Source organism: Hyla sarda, chromosome 9 (genome assembly GCF_029499605.1).
Source record: "Hyla sarda isolate aHylSar1 chromosome 9, aHylSar1.hap1, whole genome shotgun sequence".
Lineage (NCBI taxonomy): Eukaryota > Metazoa > Chordata > Amphibia > Anura > Hylidae > Hyla > Hyla sarda.
Window position 1 is genome coordinate 84,675,761 of NC_079197.1, and position 20,854 is coordinate 84,696,614.

The following is a 20,854-nucleotide window of genomic DNA, read 5'->3' on the forward strand; positions in this document are numbered from 1 at the left end:
ATAGTGATGGCCTGGAAGGATGTGTCCTCACCACCTCTGGCCCGGTGGATAGCCCTAGTTAACAAATATGTCCCCTTATATCATGCCCTTTATGTCAGTAGGAAATGTCCCAAAAAATTTGACAAGGTCTGTGCACCATGGTTGTTGTTGGATGTCTCTACTGATCCTCCAGTTCTGGGAGCCTCACAGACATTGAATGGCTAGATGGGAATTGTGGAGCCCCTAGGGTGTGTTTGGCTGTGTGTGTGTGGGAATGGACTTGTCTGTAGTGTGGTCTTTATGTGTGGTTGTTCTGGGTGGGCCCCCCTTCGCTCAAATATTCATATTTGTTTCAGTTCTTGTACAGCTGTTCCTTTGGCATGACTATGTTGGGTAGAGGAGGGGGAGGGTCTACCGGAACTGTTTATCTGTCTGTTGTTCAGTTGATTGAAAACTAATAAAATTGTGTTTAAAAAAAATAAAATAAAAGCTAAAGAAAAAGTTATATAAAAGAGTTGTGGTGCCCCTTACCCCTGTTGTTGCCCTCACTCCATCCATCCCTTGTGCTGGAGCCTGGGGATCTGACAGGCTGCATTGAAGAGCTAAATTGTGACTGTCACTGCATATAACAGTGACAGGACAGTTATATAAAAGGTTATTTAAAAGTGTTACAGTGCCAGCAGTGCCCCTTACCCACTGAAGGCTGCCCTCACCCTCACCCTCTTCTCATTCATTCATTCACCAGCTGCTGTAGCCTGTGATAGTGCACAGGCTACAGTGAAGAAATCTAAGTCTGTCACTGACCATAACAGTGACAGTGAAGAACAAATAATAAAAATTACTGTCAGTGTCCCTGAAGTGTCTGTCACCCTTTCATCCCATCACCACCTTACACCTCCATACTACCCTTTTAACGTTTTTACCTAGTCCGACACTGATTTGTGACAGCAGTGACAGTTCTCAGCTGTGTGTTGATTTCTAGTGGCGCTAAAGTTTTGCTTTATAACAGTACAGTGGTAGTGATTTGTCACTGATTTGTGATAGCAGTGACAGTTTGCTTCAGTTTTTTGTTCCTATTAGCGGTACCATTTGTGGGTTTAATTCCTTTTTTTTATTCGGTTAAAATATTTAAAAAAAAAGAATATATATTAATGACATATAATAACACTAGTGGTGCTGTTAGAGTTTCTAGTTTTTTCCCATACTGGTCTCACTGCAAGCTTAGTTCTAGGGATTGGTTCAGGACAGTGGTGACAGTTTTGTTGTTTCAGCGTGGTTACATTTTGTTGTTGGTTTTTTTCGCAAAAAAATTAAATATAAAATACAATAAAATATATATTGTACTAGTGTTGGTACATCAGAGACACTTCGCCACTGTTTTTTCGAAACTAAAAGTGTCTTCTGAAAATATGTCAAGGCGTTGCAGGTACAACACTGAGAAGGCATATGCCTCCTTGGCATCTTCCTCAGTTTCAGACACTGAAGAGTTGCTATATTTGCCCTCTTCTTCTTCCTCTACTGATTCTGAGGAGGAAACTCCTCGCCACCATCCTAGGCATAGTACTGAGCCAGGTCCTAGTACCATCTCTGAGTGGGCTCCAGCTTCTAGCTTTATGCCCAATTTGCCTGAATTTGTGGCCACTGCAGGCATGCGTGTTAACACCACGGGGTTAAAACAAGGTTTTTTTTCAGAAGAGTCGATTAGCATTGCCCTTTCGCTAAATATGGGCGTAATTAAAAAGCCCACAATTCGCTCTTATTGGAGTAATAATATGATTTACCATACCAGTGCTGTCATGCCAAGCGCTCGGTTTGAAGTCCTCCACAAATTCTTACATTATGCTAATAATGAAAATTGCCCACCCCCTAGTGATCTCAGTTTTGATCGCATATTTAAAATTCGGCCCCTTGTCAACTATTTAAACCAAAAATTTTCAGAAGTGTACACCTTTGAAAAAGAAATTGCAGTGGACGAGTCGCTTGTGCACTTCAAGGGAAGGTTGCACTTTAGGCAATACCTGCCTAACAAATGAGCCAAGTATGGGGTATAACTTTATAAATTATGCGAGAGAGCAACAGGCTACATGCACTAATTTAGAGTCTAAGAGGGAAAAGACTCGACAATAGAGCCCCCAGTGTGTCCCCCTGTGCTTAAAACAACGGGAAAAATAGTATGGGATCTAGTTCACCCCCTGCTAGATCAAGGGTATAATATCTACCTTGACAATTTTTATACTAGTGTCCCATTACTACAATGCCTGTTTGCCAAGGGTACTGTGGCCTGTGGTACCATTAGGCAAAACCAAAGGGATCTTCCCTAAAATTTTGTATGGCAAAAGTTGAAGAAGGGGGAAAGCAAGGCTGTGTATAAGGATAACATGATGCTGGTCAAGTACAGGGACAAGCATGATGTCCTTGTACTAACCACCATACACCCAGACAGATTCACCCCTGTCCAGGTCCATGGTACCACAGAGCCCCTAAAGTTCTGATTGTATTCAGAACTATAATAAGTTCACGGGAGGGGTGGATCTGTCTGATCAGGTCTTGGAGCCATATACTACCCTTCGCAAAACACAGACCTGGTATAAGAAATTGGCACTGCATCTCCTCCAAATTGCCATGTATAATTTATTTGTGCTGTACAAACGTGCAGGAAATACAGGGACATTCCTGCAATTTCAGGAAAATGTTATCAAGGCCTATCTGTTTGGGGATCAGGAAGGGGAAGGAAGCAGCGCCACAGGATCGGAGAGCAGAATAAAACCAGGGCAACATTTTCCTGGAGTAGTTCCCCATAGAAAATGGGGGAGTAGGATACAGAAGAGGTGTTGGGTATGCTCCAAACCTGTCATTAGAAGAGACACCATACACTACTGTAAGACATGTCCCCACAAGCCCGGTCTGTGCATTCAAGAAGGTTTCAAAATTCAACACACGTCTTATTTTTACAATTACTTTGGATAACCCTAAACGCATTACATTATTACTTATTAGTGAGCAATTCAGTAATTTCCCCTTTTTCTCCATTACATTATTTCCAAAAATCAAATTGGCAAATCCCTAACAAAACTAAAATGTCCTATTATACCTATAAATGAATACTTTGGCCGGTGTAGTTTCATATTTTCACCACATTGCTAAACCTCTAACAAAACTAAAATAATTCTCATTATACCCCTAGATCAGGGGTCTCAAACTCAAATTATCTGGGGGCCACTGGAGGTAGCGGCTGAGTGCGCCCCTCACATATAATGCCACCATCATGCGCCCCTCATAGTCCGCCAGCAACACCCCCCACCAGCAGTAGCACCCCCAACATCCACCAGTAACCCCCCCCCTTTCCCCCTACCCCTCCTGTGGTAATAGCATGAGCTGACTGATGATGGGGGGTGCTACTGCTAAGCATTAGGTAGGCAGCAGTTTCCCCACATTAGGAAGGCAGCAATTTCCCCACATTAGGTAGCATAATTTCACCACATTAGGTAGACGTAGCACAGATTCCCCACATTAGGTGGCCTTATCATAGATTCCCCACATTAGGTAGCCTTAGCATAGATTCCCCACATTAGGTAGCCTTAGCATAGATTCCCCACATTAGTTAGCCGTAGCACAGTTTCCCCACATTAGGTAGTGCAGCACAGTTTACCCACATTAGGTAGCCGTAGCACAGATTCCCCACCTGCACAGCGCTACTTACATCTGCCTGCGGGGAAGTCCTGGCGGAGGTGCACGCTATAAGTGACGTCATCGCATGCACTGAGTAGGACGTCGGCGTCCCTGCGCGACGCTTGCGATTACATCACTCACCGTGTGCACCTCCACCAGGAAGTCCCCGCAGGCAGATGTAATTAGCAGTTTAGTGATGGGGCAAGACTGGCTGCCCTGTCATATGTGCACCGGGTCCCATGTGGCAGTGTTTGCCAAAGTGTGTGAAGTCTTCTGGCATTTAGCCCTGCTTGTTCCGGGCTTTGGGCGATACAAATTCCAGATCCCCTGTGCGTTCCTCAAAATTTCATTCCATGGGCCGCGAGTTTGAGACCCCTGCTCTAGATGAATACTTTGGCCGGTGTTGTTTTATACTTTCACCATCTTGCTAAACCCCTAACAAAACTAAAAAGAATTCTCATTATATCCCTAGATTAATACTTTAGCAGGTGTAGTTTTATATTTCACCACCGTGCTAAACCCCTATTATTATTCTCAAAATACTCCTTTCTGAGCCCTGTAGTTCGCCAGCAGAGTATTTTACATCCACATATGGGGTATTTCCTTGCTCGAGAGAAATGGGGATACAAATGTTGGGGGGATTTTTCTCCTATTTCCCCTTGTGAAAATTTGGGGTAACACCAGCAATATTGTGTAAAAAAAAAAAAAAAAAAAACACTTTTCATTTAAACCTCAAACTTTAACGAAATGTCGTGAAACACCTGTGGGGAGTTACGACCCACTGCACCCCTTGTTACATTTCTTGAGGGGTGTAGTATACAAAATGGAGTGCCATGTTAGGGGTTCCCACTGTTCTGGCACCATAGGGGCTTCCTAAATGCGACATGCCCCCCAAAAACCATTTCAGCAAAATTCTCTCTCCAAAAGCCAAATTTTGCTCCTTCCCTTCTGAGCCCTGTAGTTCGCCAGCAGAGTATTTTAAATTTTGGGGCTACAAATTTTGGAGTGATTTTTCTCCTATTACCCCTTGTGAAAATGCAAAATTTGGGGCAACACCAGCAGAAATACGCGAAAGGAATTTGGAGCTCAAGGTCTAAAAAATATATGGATATAGAGGAGTTAAAAATCAATTAATTTATTGTATTAAATAAAAGAAGTGGCCAAATGCATATACACAGTCCACCCACAGGGCCCTTGTGTGTGGTTATGGTAAGATAAATGTACAAATGATGCAAAGAAAAGCTGCATAAAATATACATAAAACCTTAAAAACCTGAAAAAGGGGGCCACCACTAAACTGCAGTAAAAACAATGCTGATAATAATGTTCCAATATAAAGGGGGGGAAAGATTAGTCCTGTGTGTAATGCGGAATGATGTAGATCATGGAATAAACATATGGTATGTATGCGAAGATTGTGGCGATTGTTAACAATGTTCATCAATAATGCGCAAATGAAATAAGAGATGATCCTGTAATAGATACTGGTACACGGTACCGCTCACCCTGAGCCGTTTAAGCAAGTCCTCCCTGGTTCTTGCAGTGAGAGTGGCTGCTAGCGGAGTTTCGCAAGCCCTCTTAGTATGGAGACCTGGATGTGGCAAATCTGGGGATATCTTGCTTGGTCCGCGGTGCTGGCTGCGGTGTGTAGTTCTTCTTGTGCTGTGGTATGTGGTTCTTGTTGCACTGGCCGGCACATAATGCAGTATGCAAGTACGGCAGATGAAGTCGGCGAGCTGGCGTCTGCCTTGTGTAAAGTCTGCGCACCATGTCTGAGGTTTCCCAAAAGGTATGGACAAGGACTCCAAAAAGAAATTTTTTTAAATTAGCAGAGAGCTATATAAAATAAAATGTAGTACAGTAGTACTACAGTGGTGGCGGTGCTAAATCTATATTAGATGCATTTCGGAACCTCCATAGGTTCCTTCTTCAGTAAAATAGATACCGTATTTGCAGTAAGGTGCTGATAGGGCTGGATATGAGCTTTATATAGACCTACTCATTAGTGCTGCTCTTAAAGTGATAAGGAAAAACTGGGGTGGATCCACACTTTCTGCCTAAAATAAAGTGCATAGGGCAGTAAATGTGTTTGTGTGTGTGTGTGTGTGCGATATATATATATATATATATATATAAAATGTGTGTGTGTGTGTGTGTATATGAAAGAATGTCAAGTGGAGGTACATAAAATCGAGATATATCAATCATAGGTGCCTAGAGTAGCCGCTGTAATAGATAAATGTTACAAATAAAGAAAGAAAATTGTAAATAAAGATGTGTAAATAAAGAGAATAAAAAATAAATAAAATAAAGGGGGATAGTGTAGTCAATGTGTGTGTGTGTGTGTGTGTGTGTGTATATATATACGTGTATATGTATGTGTGTGTGTGTGTAGTAGACAATATAGATACATACAATAAAGATGTTGACCACATATTTAGGAATCCTCAAAAGGATCTATTTCTATAGATAGAGGTAGTTGTATTGATTATAAGCATGAAAAACAGTATATTCATAAAATAAGTATTAGATGAGAAATAGAATGCAACATTTTCCAAAAATATATATGGGGAAGAGAGATCGAAGAATGTCAAAACATGTACATTTGAGGGTACCTAAAATCGAGATATGTGAATTGGTGGTGCCTAGAGTGCTGTAATAGATAAATATTAGAGAGTGGGACAGATCGCCAGGGTCGATCCTTGTGCTGGAAAACAGCCTGACAACGATGGGCCGTGAGGAAAGGCCCACCCTCCTACTGATTCAGCCCTCATCTAAAAAAAAAAAAGTGTAAGTGAATAAATTCGAAAATTTTACGTGTTTCAGCTTTGGACATCTAAGCTAAGTAATTGCCTCCTCGCCAGTCTTGTTAAACCGTTTTTAGGGCAGTGAATGTCATCTGGCCTGAGTCACTAGCATGGAATTCGTTGTAGTGTAAAGCAAGGGGTGATTTCTCTTTTTTCGAATATTGTACATGTTTCCATAATGCGAGTCTTCAATGGTCGTAAGGTCCTGCCTATATACTGCTTGTGGCAGGGACAATCAATTAGATAAATAACCTCTTTGCTTGAACATGTAAGAAACTTCATGATTTTCCATTCAGACGTGTTGGTGGTGGAAATTACTTAGTTTTTTTAGGGAATTTTGTGATCTTACAACTAGGGCAATGGCCACACATGTAAAAAGCCTTTAGTGTCTAAAATGGTACTGGACCTATTTTGTGTTTTGTGTCTTATGGAAGAGGCAACTTGGTAATTCCTAGATTGGGCGCTTTAGTGTAAACTATTGGTGGTCTCTCAGGTAGAGAATCTCCCATAATTCTGTCCTGTTTAAGCAGTGGCCAGTATCTTCTTTTTATAATTTTTCCCACCTATTGATATTGTGTATTAAATGGTAGAATGAGTTTTGAAGTCTGTTGATATGTACTGGTAGGTGGTTCGATGGGTTTGTCCATAAAAAATTCTCTTCTGTCTAACAACCTTACTTTCTCTAAAGAGTTCTGTAGTGTAGTGGTATTTTTTAGAAGCAAATTGCTCTGTTAGAACTACAACTTATTTTTCAAATTGTTCAGGAATTGTACAATTCCTTTTAAGGTGTCGGTACTGACTGGTAGGTACATTTAGAAGCCACCGTGGCAGGTGGCAGCTGGTGTGTAAAATAAAGCCACTTTTGGCCACTGGCTTATGATATGTACTGCTTACAAGACCTGTTGGGGTGCCGGTGATTAATAAATCTAAAAACTCAACTGCTGAAGTGCTCACATGTGGGGTACATTATAAATTAAAAACATTAGTGTTCAAGGATGTAAACAAATGTTGAAGTAGTGAGTCTGACTTATTCCAGATTACAAAAATATCATCAATGTATCGATGCCAGCACACCAGGCTCTCCCCCAGCATGGGTGAGATGGTATTGGCTTCCCAAACTGCCATGAACAAATTGGCTTAGCTGGGGGTGAACGTGGTTCCCATGGCGGTGCCATTGTTCTGAAGATAAAAATTAAATCCAAACATAAAATAATTGTGGGATCAAATAAATTTGATGCCATCTAAAATGAATCGAATTTGTTCAGGATGGAGAAAGTTTTTTGTTGTAAAATTTGTTCTATAGCTTTGATGCCCTGTGTGTGATTTATAACTGTATAAAGGGAACTTACGTCTAGTGTAGCCAATATCCATCCTTGTTCCCAGGGTGTGTTTTCAAAAATGTTGATCATATGTGTCGTATCCCATAAATATGAGATTTCCTTAACATAAGATTGTAATCATTGATCAAAATAGTATGATAGATTCGATGTCAATTACTGGATACCCAAAAATTCAAATGAGACTCTTGTGAATTTTAGGGATACAATAAAAAATTGGAGTGTGTACATGGTTTTTGACTATAAATTCATATTCTGTTTTGGACAAAATTCCCCTCTCCAGAGCTTGTTTACATAACCTGGTCAAGTCAGACTCAAAATATTTTGTTGGATCTCTTGGGAGCTGTATGTAGGTGTTGTTATCTGATAATTGACATAAGCATTCCTTATGATATTTATCAGTATCCAAAATCACTATCTCCCTGCCTTTATCTGCGGGAGGGATGGTGATGGATAAGTCTTGCTGAAATTCTTGAATGGCTCGTGTTTCCCTGGAAGTCAGATTGCCCCATTTAGATTGAATGGGTTTAATTTTTCTTAGATCTCTCTCTCTCTCTCTCTCTCTCTCTCTCTCTCTCTCTCTCTCTCTCTCTCTCTACTGCTTTGGAAAAGGCTATCAAGTCTGGTCCCATTTCGTTTATTTGGAAAAAATGTAAGTTTTTATTTAGAGGGGTATGTTGAAAATTTAAATTGTTTGTTTCAATATTTTTATTAGATGTCTCGACTGGATTTTTAATAAAATATTCTTTTAAACACAATTTTCTTATATTTTTGAATGCCAATATAGGTGTCGAATTTGTTCAATGATTTAATGAGAGCAAACTTTAGGCCCTTTCAAGCAAACTCATTTGATTCGGACTCAGTTGGGTGGCACTTAAATAAAAAATAGTACTGTCAGTTACTTCTTTATGGCTTTGGCTTTGAGCTGATAATGTTCTTCTACGTCTCTTTCTACTTCGTCGTGTTCTCTTTTTTTGTTTGGTCTGAGAATCCGGGGGTTGCTGGTAGTGCTGAAGGTGAGGTTCGGGGTAATGGTGGGTGGGAGTGATGTGTGTATCTGGGTTGGGGTCTTTAGTGGTTGTAAGACTGTCTCCGTTTGTAGTGTGGCACGTGCTTGGGAGTGGCTGTATACCAGTCCGGATGGTGACAATGTGTCCTCGGGTGTGACTGATTGTGGGTTGGACGTTGGTCTAAAAAACGAGGATTGCGATCATTATGCCCCTCCACAAGAGGTGCATATTTATTGTTCACGGGAATATTATATTGAGTGGATGGTGTCTCATCACTGACTGCTGGATTCTTACAAGACGTCAATAGTTGTTTGTTTGTCTTTTTCCCTATAATTTTTTTTTTTCTATGTTGTCTAATTTTTTTTTCTTACAAAGGCTCTCTTGAAATTTGAGATACTGGGTGTTTTTCTCATAGGTGTCAATGGTTGTACGTATCTACTCGATTTTAGTGTCCAATTGCACTAGGAGCTCTTGTCTCCTTTCTATAATTGAACGACTAAGATCTATTGATTGTTTAAAAAAATAAAAAATAAAAAAAGGCATCCCACTTTAAATTAAAATCATCGCTGCACAGGTCTTCCGCAGGTGGTAACACCAGCAATTTAGTGTAAAAAAACAAATTTTTCATTTAAACCTCAAACTTTAAGGAAATGTTGGGAAACACCTGTGAGGAGTTAGGGCCCACTGTACCCCTTGTTACATTCTTTGAGGTGAAAAGTTTTCATAATGGGTTAATTTATAGGGGATTTATAACTTAAAGGCCCTCAAATTCACTTCAAAACTGAATTGGTCCCTGAAAACTTCAGATTTTGAAATTTTCTTGAAAATTGCTGCTAAACTTCGAAACCCTCCAATGTCTTCAAGAAGTAAAAACATGTCAACTTTATGATACCAACATAAAGTAGACATATTGTATATGGAAATCAATATATAATGTATTTGGCATGTCCATTTTCCTTACAAGCAGAGCATTTCAAAGTTAGAAAAATGCAAACTTTTCAAATTTTTCATGAATTTGATCCCGGGGGTCCCCAGCAGCGGGACCGCGGCGATCTGACATTTTATCCCCTATCCTTTGGATAGGGGATAAAATGTCTAGGGGCGGAATACCCCTTTAAGGGTTTAAGAAAGATAGTCATTCCACATAAATTAGCTAATAATTCACATCTATAATATATCTACATTATGTTGGCATCATTTGTTTAAAGTCCTTCTACTTTTAAGGACGTCAGAGGGCTTAGAAGCATTACAGCAAATGTAAAAAAAATCATAAAAACTTCAAAAATCTATTTTACAACGGACCAATTCATTTCTGAAGTGGACTTGAAAGGCCTGCATGCTAGAAATCCCCTCATATCACCCCATTTTAAAAAAATTCACCCATCAAAGAATTTGTAATAGGATTTAGAAACTTTATTAACCCTTTAGGTGGAGGTGAAATTTAAAAACGTAAACTTTCTTGTGTATTTTGATAGCCTCACAGGCCACCATACTTGGCTCTGGTTGCCAAGGCAACCATCAGAACCCTGTGATTGCAATTTGGGGTATGCGATGGGTGACAGCCAGAGCCCCCTCCCCCTGTCAGACTTGTATATGTGGTGGTCTCACTGACCGCAGCTTCTACAGGGTTAACTGTCAAGATTGGAGCTATGCTCCTGACAGTTTCAGTGGGTACTTGGTTGTGAATGACAATCGGTGGGTGATCTCCATTCCTGCTACTTCTGAACATGTTAATGCTCTGTAATGTGTATACCCATCACAGAGCGTTAACTACCTTCCCGCTGTGACGTCATATAGCAGAAAAGGGTTAAAACCTTGACAGGTGCTTTTCAGGAGAGTTCCTAACAATAATTATACTACTATTTAGAGGAAAAACATGGTTGCTATTTTTTAAAAAGTCACTCAAAAGTCTGAGTTTGCAGGAAATAAAAAAATATTTAGCTATTCACTTGACTGGATCAATTTTAAAGAGATTTTCAGCCGGGCAGAAGTGTGCAGCTGCCTTTCTCATCTAGCTGCAGGAGATGGGCTCCATAGGCTTACAATGTCTCCAGCAGCAACACAGAAAAATGGGGAGTATAGTTCTCAGCTGCTCTTCTCCCAAATCATTCTAGCGATCCGTAGGGGTCAGCACAGCCAAACCTGGACCGGTGATGTTTTCCAATCCATATATTTACTGATATCACTATTAATGTAACAGATCTGAGTATTAATACTGACATGTATGTTCTTTTTTGGTACTTCTGACCATATGTGGTATCTTTTGTTTTTTATGTTATGTTATTGTTGCTCCCAAAAAAGGGATGCTGATGTTACTGATCATATTCGCAGCATTGTTTGTACAGTTCTTTATTTACTGTTCAGTAAAACGAATAATATATATATGCTGGGCATGAAGAAAAACTCCTGTTGCACGGACTTCTGGTACCCCACTGCTTACAGTTTCTTCCTGCTTCCAAGTACGGGAGTTAGAGCAGGACATGCCCACTCTGCTAATCACTGACCCCAGTGGTGTCCCGCCTCAACCACTGAAAGGCTGAGTGGGTAAGTCCTGCTCTGACACCCCAGCTTGGTAACAGGCAGAAACAGTGAGCAGTGGGGACCGGAGGTCTGTGAAACAGGAGATGCAGATGAACCAGAGTAGGTAAGAATGACTTGTTTGTTTATATTTTTTTTCCTAATGTGCACCAAAATAAATATATATATATTATTTTTTTTTTATTTATTTTTTTTTACCAGAAAACATTATTACATGCATTAAAAGGCACCTCTACTAAGGTGTCTAAGTAAATGTGCTTAAAACTCAGTTGACAGGGTTTTTCTTTTTTTTATTAAATACTAGCTGAGTACCCGGCATTGCCCGGTTTTTCCTTCCTAATCCTTGTTGGCGAGGAAAATAAACAAAGGAGGAAGCTTTTGACTTCATATCCCATCCTCATATATTGTTGTCCTATCCCGACCTCCTATCCCGACCTCCTATCCCGACCTCCTTTCCCGTCCTCATATCTCGACCTCCTTTCCCGTCCTCCTTTCCCGTCCATCTATCCCGTCCATCTATCCCGTCCTCCTTTCCCGTCCTCCTTTCCCGTCCTCCTTTCCCGTCCTCCTTTCCCGTCCTCCTTTCCCGTCCTCCTTTCCCGTCCTCCTATCCCGACCTCCTATCCCGACCTCCTATCCCGACCTCCTATCCCGACCTCCTATCCCGACCTCCTATCCCGACCTCCTATCCCGGTCCTCCTATCCCGGTCCTCCTATCCCGGTCCTCCTATCCCGGTCCTCCTATCCCGGTCCTCCTATCCCGGTCCTCCTATCCTGTCCTCCTATCCTGTCCTCCTATCCTGTCCTCCTATCCCATCCTCCTATCCCGACCTCCCATCCCGTCCTCATATCTCGACCCGTAATATGTGTACGAGGTATTAAAATATCTCCAGCCGTACGGAAGTTATGTGGGAACATACATTTCCCATTGATTTGCATGGGACTTTCAACAAAAACCCTGACCCTCACAAATGGGGGTAGTTAAGGGTTAAATTAACTATCCTATATTTTAAGTGGATATATAAGTAACATGTGACCAAGTATTATCGAAATATCTCAAGCTGTTTGGAAGTTATGCATTAACATATATTTCCCATTGACTTGTATGGGACTTCAAACATAAACCCCGCCCCTGGCAAATGGGGGTGAGTAAGGGTTAAATCACTTATCCTATGTTTGTTGTTGACATATAAGTAACGTGTGCCAAGTTTCATGTTAATATCTTTAGCCGTTTGGACGTGATGCTGGAACATACACACATACATACACACACACACACACGTTGAGTTTTATATATATAGATACATTTTATTTCGATACTTTTATTGAATGTACTGTATTGCTTGTATCTCAGGATGTGCATTGTGCAACTACAACTCAACATGGCATTATGTTCTTTGCACTAAATATAGGACCAGCCTCAAGCAAATTTATTAATGGAGAAAACAGTCACTCTGAAGAAAGAGCCAAGAGAATCTTTGGGGATTACCATAGGAGGAGGACGAGATCATAAAAACAAACTTCCCATATATGTCTCCAGTGTACAGCCGGTGGGGTGTCTGTTCAGAGATGGCAGAATAAAGAAAGGTGATTTTCTCATTTTTATATATGGATTTAAGCATTTATAGATTATTTGGGCTGTTGATTTAATAAATGATAGGGCAAAATTTATTGAAATACTTTTAAGTGTAATAACACTTTATTTATTTTTCCCTATCACACAAGAGGGCACCCATGGAGAGACCACCCCCTCATCCGCAGGAAAGAAAACAGGAACATCTGCTATTCCCCAGTTCTGTTTCCTGTCCTGCGGAGGAACGGGACAGGTCTCCATTACTGAATTGCATATAGGGATTAGGGGACTGTGGGGGCCCTGGTCTAGATGGGACTTACAGGGTTCCTCTTTTGAGAGGCCGCGGCAGAGCCTGGTGTTGCTTCTCCCTGCCTGTGCTTGGCGCATGTCTCCTGATCCCTCTCGCTCCTTTCAGCGTTGGGTCTCCATACAGGCTCTGTCCTCTTCCTGGTTCGCTACGGGCAGCCGGGGAGGGGGCAGAGCTTGCGTAGGCACGCACGGCAACGTGACTGGAAGGAGGATGGGGGCACTGTGGTGTATGGGAAAATACCCAGAGACGGGAGGTCCCATGACTTCCACCCGGGAAGGGCATTAGTCCGGTGGGGGATTTAAACAGGAGAGGTGCCCAGCCAGTACCAGGACCTCTCCAGACCTTAAAAAAGAAGGACTTCGCTCCAGTCCGTGAACAGATGGAGTAAACAACCCGCACTGAGAATATGGAACCCACTGTGGTAGCCAAGCTGGTACCTTATGATGGGGTAAGGGGACACTGTCCCACATGGTTTATTTTATTTTTTACAGTGGTTCTACTTACTGTTTAAGGCTAAGGAAGCTCCTAAAAAGACTAAGTGTAAGAGTAAGGAATGTGTACTATGTAAAAGAAAGCTGCATTCTGCTTGTATGAGTTCCCATTGTGAATCCTGTGTGAAGAAGATTGTGGAGGATGTGTCTCCAGTATTTACCAAGAGCATGCAAAAAGTAGTCAGAGAAGAGATTAGGGCATGTATGTCGACTTGATCATCTGTACAGCCGGGTGCGAGTACCAAAGTGACTTCCGTTCAGCCGCCCTTGTTTGTTCATTTGGATGAGGCAGATTATTTTGAGATGGAAGAAGGAGAGTTGGAGGAGAAGTCTGAAGTTTTGGATGCATGTCATAGTGGTGCTCTTTTTCTTACTGAAAATGTGGACTGATTGGTCCGAGTGGTTAGAGCGCCTATGAAGCTAGAGGATAAAGTCGAGCCTATGTCAGTGCAAGACCATATGTTTGAGGGTCTTACACTCAAAAAGAGAATTGCCTTTCCAGTTCATGATTCCTTTTCTTCTATCATAAAGTCTGAATGGCAGAAGCCAGATAAATAGGTTGCTGTGGTACCAGAAATTATAAAAAGAAAATATCCTTTTCAAGAGAATTCTGTGATGTGGGACAGATCCCTTAAAATCGATCCTCCCTGTAGATGGCAAAAAAAAAGTAGCCCTACCATTTGAGGATGCAGGTTCTCTAAAGGAATTGATGGATAGGAGGGCGGATGGCTTCCTGAGAAAAACCTGGGAGGCAGCCGCTGGCTCCTTTAGACCCGTGATTGCTGCCACATCAGTAGCCAGATCTCTAAGGGTCTGGATTGATCAGCTTGGGATTAAATCAGAGAAGGTACCCTAAGAGAACAGCTACTACAATCAATCCCTACTTTAGTGGCAGCAGCAGACTTTATTTCAGATTCTTCCGCAGATGCCTTAAAGCTGTCTGCTAGAGCCTCGGCTTGTTCCAACTCTGCCAGAAGAGCCATATGATTGAAGGACTGGAAATGAGATCTTACCTCCAAATCAAAGTTATGTACTATACATTGCGAAGGTTCTTTCCTCTTTGGTAAAGAGTTGGGTCAAGTTTTATAATAAACCTCTGATGGAAAGAAAAGTTTCCCGTCTGCTCTTTCCTTTCTCTTCCAGAATCAAAAGCTCTTTCAGGGGAGGGGGGACCATTGTAGGGGTTCATTTAGGAACAAAGGTTGGAGAGGCCAAAAGAGAGGTAGAGGCTTTATAGTCACCACCCCTGAAAATGCCAAAAAACCCGGTCAGCAATGGCTGGAGGTCCCCAGTGGGTGGCAGGTTGTCCCAGTTTCTACCACAATGGGAGAAAACTTATGCAAGCCATTGGGTATTATCTACAATAAAATATAGTTTTAAAATAATTTTTTTCATGTCTCCCGACCTCTAGGATTACAGGTAATAGAAAAAGTATTGTTGCACTCACCCAAGACACAGCATGGAGGTTTTCAAATCCTGGTTTATTTGTAAATACGAAGTGCTATACAGTCAAAGCAGGTTGGAGGGAAGGGAGGGGAGCAGACATCAGCTCTGTGGAGCTGACTGAGTGCAGCAAATCGTTTTGCAGTGAAACTGCTTGACCACGCTACTGTATGCTTTTCACTTTGTTAGCACCTCCACTCTTACCGACACACCTGGTCCCCTGCAGTGCGGGCTTCGAACATTGTTCTAATTATTTTGAAGGCTTTCTGGTGCCGGTTGGCTTGTTTTTATACAGACGTACAACCTCTAGGTTTGTTCAAACAGATCTCCAGGCTTTTCCAGGGAAGCAAGCTGCCTTGGAGAAAGAAGTAATCTCCCCTCTAGGGAAAGGAGCCTCTGACTCGAGTTCCGGAGCTGAAGCGGTGCCGAGGTTACTATTCATCCCTTTTCTTGGTAAGAAAACCAAATGGCTCTTTCTGCACTATAATCAATCTGAAGCTGCTGAATCGTTTCCTGAAATACGATAAATTCCGTATGGAGACGAGTCAGCCATCCTGAACCTGAGTCAGAACTGTTTTATGGTCACCCGGGATCTGAGGGATGCATAGTATCATGTCCTGATTTTCCAGGGTCACCAGAAATATCTCAGAGTGGCAGTTTTTCTAGGGAATTCCTTAGTGCACTTGCAATTTCAGGCTCTTCCCTTTGGTCTGTCCCAAGCTCCCAGGGTCTTCACCAAGCTGATGGCCCATGTGAGGGAACAAGACATTATCATAGTTCCCTATCTAGATGATTTTCTCTTGATGTGTCCGATTCCAGGGAGCTCCTGATTCAGCAGGTCCACAGAGTACAAGAGATCTTACTGAAGTTAGGCCTGGAAGTGAACCTAGAGAAATCCCAGCTAGTTCCATCCCAAATATGCTTCTTCCTAGCGATAGGGCATGATTCTTCCCTCAAAATCTCCTTTCTTCCTCAGTCCAAAGTAGCTCTGGCTCAGAAGAGGGTTTCTCAGTTGTTAGAACCGAGGGAGATTTAAGTAAGGTTGGCTATGTCCGTTCTGGGCCTGTTAACCTCCTGTATCCCGGCGGTTCAATGGGCTCAGTATCATTCAAGCAGGTTACAGGAGCAGATTCTGAGCCAGTGGCACAGAACCCCCGATTTGTTAGGCAATCAGCCCTCTCAGACCAAGTAAAAAATCCCATCTCTGGTGGTTAGACCAAAAAAAAAAACCTGACCACGGATGCAAGCCTTTGGGGGTGGGGGGCTCACGGAGAGTCCCTAGTCCTACAGGGTCAGTGGAGTCAAGAGGTGTCCAGAGAGTCTCAGAATATGAGGGAGTTGAAGGAAGTCCTGTTCGCCATTTCTCAATCCATTCCACTTGTTGCGGGAAAGGATCTGAAGATATTGTCAGACAACTCCACGGTAGTAGCTTATCTTAATCATCAAGGGGTTACCAGGTCCCCTTCTCCCATGAGAACATATCCCCATATCTTCAGATTGGTGGAAATTCATCTAAGTTCCTTATTTGCTCTCCATCTAAAGGGATTCCAAAACTGCATTGAGGACTATTTCAGCAGACATGGTCTAAACCAGGGAGAATGGGAGTTGGATCAGTCGGTGTTTCCCAGATTTGTCAGCATTGGGGTACTCCTCGGATAGGCTTGTTCGCATCCAGGGCGAACAGAAATCTGGAAAAGTTATATTCCCTGTCCCCCAATGGTCTATCCCTTGGGGATAGATGCCTTTTCTCAGTGTTGGCAAAGGGGACTCCTTTATGCCTTATCTCCAGTCAGGTTGCTCCCGAGGGTCTTGAGAAAGATCAGAGAAAACAGGGTGAGAGTAATAGTCATTGCCCCGTTCTGGCCCCGCAGGGTTTGGTTCACATAGATGAAAAAGATGTCCGTTACAACCCCTTGGATCCTCCCAGAAACCCCGATCCTTCTATGTCAGGGAACAATTTTGCATACCCAAACCTCAAGTCTTCATGTGACGGTATGACTGTTGAATGGAGGATCCTAGAGCAAAGGGGTCTTTCAGATCGTGTGATCACTACTCTACTAGCAAGTAGAAAGAAGGTAACATCTCAAATTTACTTAAGAACATGGAAAGCCTATGGTAAATTTGTACAAGACCCTATTGATGTGCTTAGGTACCCTGATATCTCAAAAATCCTAGATTTTCTGCAGGCAGGTCTAGATAAACCAATTGCACAATGTGACAGTTGAGTCCCAAATTCAAAAGTTACATATAAATGCCCATATATTCAGAGCTCCATAAAACTCCTTTATGCAACTTCATTATGACACACGTGTAGACTGCTAGCAGCACGCCAACTATCATTATCTCATGAGGTGAGCGACTTTAAAAGACATGACTCACGTTTCTTGAAATGGAAATTCTTCCGATTTTTCTTTTCTTTTATCCTTTTTGCAAATAGACAGTCTCACAGGACTTTCATATTAAACAATGGAAAACAGCATGATTAAGGGGGTCCGCCCTTGAAACGTTGTGCCATGACTGGTGAACATACTGAAAATGCTGCTGTTTTCCATTGTTTAATATGAAAGTCCTTTCGCTCACCTCATGAGATATTGATAGTTGGCTTGCTGCTAGCAGTCTATTGCCCTACACGTGTGTTATATTGAGGTCTAGATAAACCTCTCACACCTAGCACTTTAAAGGTTCAAGTATCTGCCCTCTTTGATTATAAATTAGCCGATCATCTCTGGATAAAAAGATGTCTTAAAGTAGCAGTCAGGATGTCTCTGGTAATAAAAACATCTGTTCCCCCCGGGATTTAAATATTGTCCTAAATAGTCTTACAAAAGCCCCATTTGAGCCATTGACTGAATTACCTTTAAAAGTTCTTACCCTTAAAGAAAAACTGTCAGTTTGCTCCCCCCGCACTAGCCAGCGGTACTGGCTGGATACAATGACCAGTTTGATGCTTACTGTGCCTGCATCCGCCCCGCCGTTCTGCCGATATCTTCATTTTTCCCTATTTGCTAATGAAGTGCTAACTTGCACAAGCGGGTAACTGGTACTCTGATGTCTCCACCACGGGCCGCAGAGCCGCCCAGCTCATCAATATTCCTCCCCTCCCTCCGCCTCTCCCTCTTCATTACAGATGCTTGTAAAGGGATAGAAAACACAGGGGTGCTCCCTGATGAGGGGTATCTGCTGGTGTATGCCCTTCACCACACCCAAGTCAGATACCCACCTTGTATAATGATGTGCTGATTAATACAGCAATCGGTGCGAATGGGTCAGTTATGATTGTTGGCTGCTGCACTCTTACCGGTATCAGACCCCAGTGCTGGGGACCGATAGTAATGGAGGACATCATGAAGAGAGGACTCGAGCAGCACAGGACAATAAAAATTGTATTGGTACAGTGGGGCAACACTTTTCGGCATGCACTCATGCCTTCTTCAGGTCCACTTGCAGTGCCAGGGTTTGCTGGGCTTAGTACAGTAGAGCTGGCTGTGGAGTTCCTGTGTTCCTGTGGTCTGAGCTCCTCACCAGCTTACTTGTAGAATTGTGGCTGCTGGACTGACTTGAGGCCTCCTATGGACTCCAGACACACTCTAGGACTTGACTGCACTGCAACTCAGCAGCAAGAGAGTGAAGAGACTCCTCCCAGAGCTTTTATAGGGGAGACTCTGGTGGGGTCCCATAGGTCACCTTTGAGCCACATGGTCACTGATACCTCCTTGGTTACACTCACATGACAACTCACATGACAACTGGTGATCACATGTTAACCTCTCTTAAAGTAATAACACTTTCTATATGCATTATACAGTAGAAGACATGGCAAACAATATATACATAAGGGGACAGGTGTAAGGGGGCTGCCTGACAGGGCAGCAAGGGTACAGGGGCACAACTCCCATACTGGGCCGCCACACATCCACAAGTCCACTACCCAACAGGTGAACGTCAAAACCTGGTAAGCTACATACGGGGTGAAGTCTGTCTAGTCAGTCCCAGTCAAGTCAGTCAAGATTAATCTGTGTCAAGTCAGTGTGGGCCTGCAGGAAATTCTCCAAATCCACTACAAGTCCCAGCGAGCCCTAAGGTCTCTGAAGTCACTGGTCACCTCCGTGGGCCTGGCTAAGCTGTTAAGACTGTTACACCTGTCTAACTCAATAAAGCTGCGGTTGTTCCGTAACTTGGCGTCAGAGTCATTATTTGCTCCCGTGCCTAACCCAGGATCTAGCGGTATACCTTCGGGTGGTGTAGAGGTTAAACCACGCCCTGGTGTCACAAACACAAGGGGTTAATGCCATCTGCCCCTAGGGTAATTCCATATGCCCTCATCACACCATCACCACACCTATAACCTGAACTCTTTGAGGGGGATAGCGTGCATAAGTATGCAAACCCTTTAATTTAATACTTTGTTGAAGCACCTTTTGATTTTCTTACAGCAATCAGTGTTTTCGGGTGGGAGTTTATTAGAATGGCACATTTTGATGTGGCAGTATTTGCCCACTCTTACCTTGCAAAATTGCTCCATATCTGTGAGATTGCGAGTTGTGCACAGCCCTCTTCAGGTCACCACACAGATGTTGAATTGGATTAAGGTTTGGACTCTTGCTGGGTCATTCCAAAATGTCAATTTTTTTGTTGATTTGGATATGTGCTCTGGGTTATTATTGTGCTGAAAGGTAAACTTCCTCTTCATCTTTAGCTTTCTAACAAATGCTTAAAGGTTTTGTGCAAAGACTGCTAAGTATTTGGAACTGTTCATAATTCCCTCTGCCCTGACTAAGGCCCCAATTCCAGCTGAAGAAAAATAGTCCAAAGAATGATGCTGCCACCACCATGTTTCACTGAGGGTATGCTGCTCTTTGAGGGATTTTTTTTTATGTTTATGTGCCAAACGTACCTTTTAAATTATATGATGGCCAGAAAGTTTAACCTGGGTTTCAGCAAACCATAACACATTTCCCCATGTGCTTTTGAGGTACTTGAGATTTGTTTTTGTTTTTCTATTATCCTACATCCTACCCCTTGGCTCATTCTTATGCATAATATGGAAGATTGTTGTGACATTAAGCACACAGCCAGTACTTGCCAGAAATTCCTGCAGTTCTCTTAATGTGTACCTGGCTTTAGCAAAAACTTTTTATATAATGTTGATAATACCATTATATGTATATTTGTAATATCCATTGGTTAAAAAAAAATGTGTATATTTTTGGGTGACAAAATGCTGTCCCTGCTGCTCCTGCATGTGTCTGTGAGGAGTCCAAATACAGGAAGTAAGGGTATGACAAGCAGAGCTCTGTGAAGGTTCCTGGCTTGTCAATCATCCTGCTGTGTGAGCAGGGGCATGTCATACAGCCTCACTGCACAGAGCCCTGCTTGTCACCCACACTTCCTGTATTTGGTCTCCTAAGGCTAGGTTTCCACACAGGTTTTTTACTGGAGTTTTTTTGGAAAACTGCAACTGCCACTGCGGTTTTTGAGCCAAAGCCAGAAGTGTATTTAAAAGGAATGGGAAATATAAAGGCATAACTTACACTTCTCCTTACTACTGGATCCACTTCTGGCTTTGGCTCAAAAACTGCTGTTGCATTCTTCGGAAAAAAAAATGCTGGATAAAACCTGTTTGTAAACCTAGCCTCACAAAGACACACAAGCAATAGCTGCAAGTAGAAAAATATACACATTTTCTTAACCAATGTA

At 42.4% G+C, this 20,854-nt stretch overlaps 1 protein-coding gene across 10 annotated transcripts in view; it reads left to right on the forward strand.

The window, feature by feature from the left end:
* Positions 1-20,854, forward strand: part of LOC130290669 (ligand of Numb protein X 2-like) — a 100,916-nt gene that overhangs the window by 69,990 nt on the left and 10,072 nt on the right. For all 10 annotated transcript variants that reach the window (XM_056538607.1, XM_056538611.1, XM_056538606.1 and 7 more), the window contains exon 7: positions 12,753-12,927. In XM_056538607.1, coding sequence (XP_056394582.1) covers positions 12,753-12,927 — 175 coding nt within the window. The remainder of the gene's footprint in view (positions 1-12,752; positions 12,928-20,854) is intronic.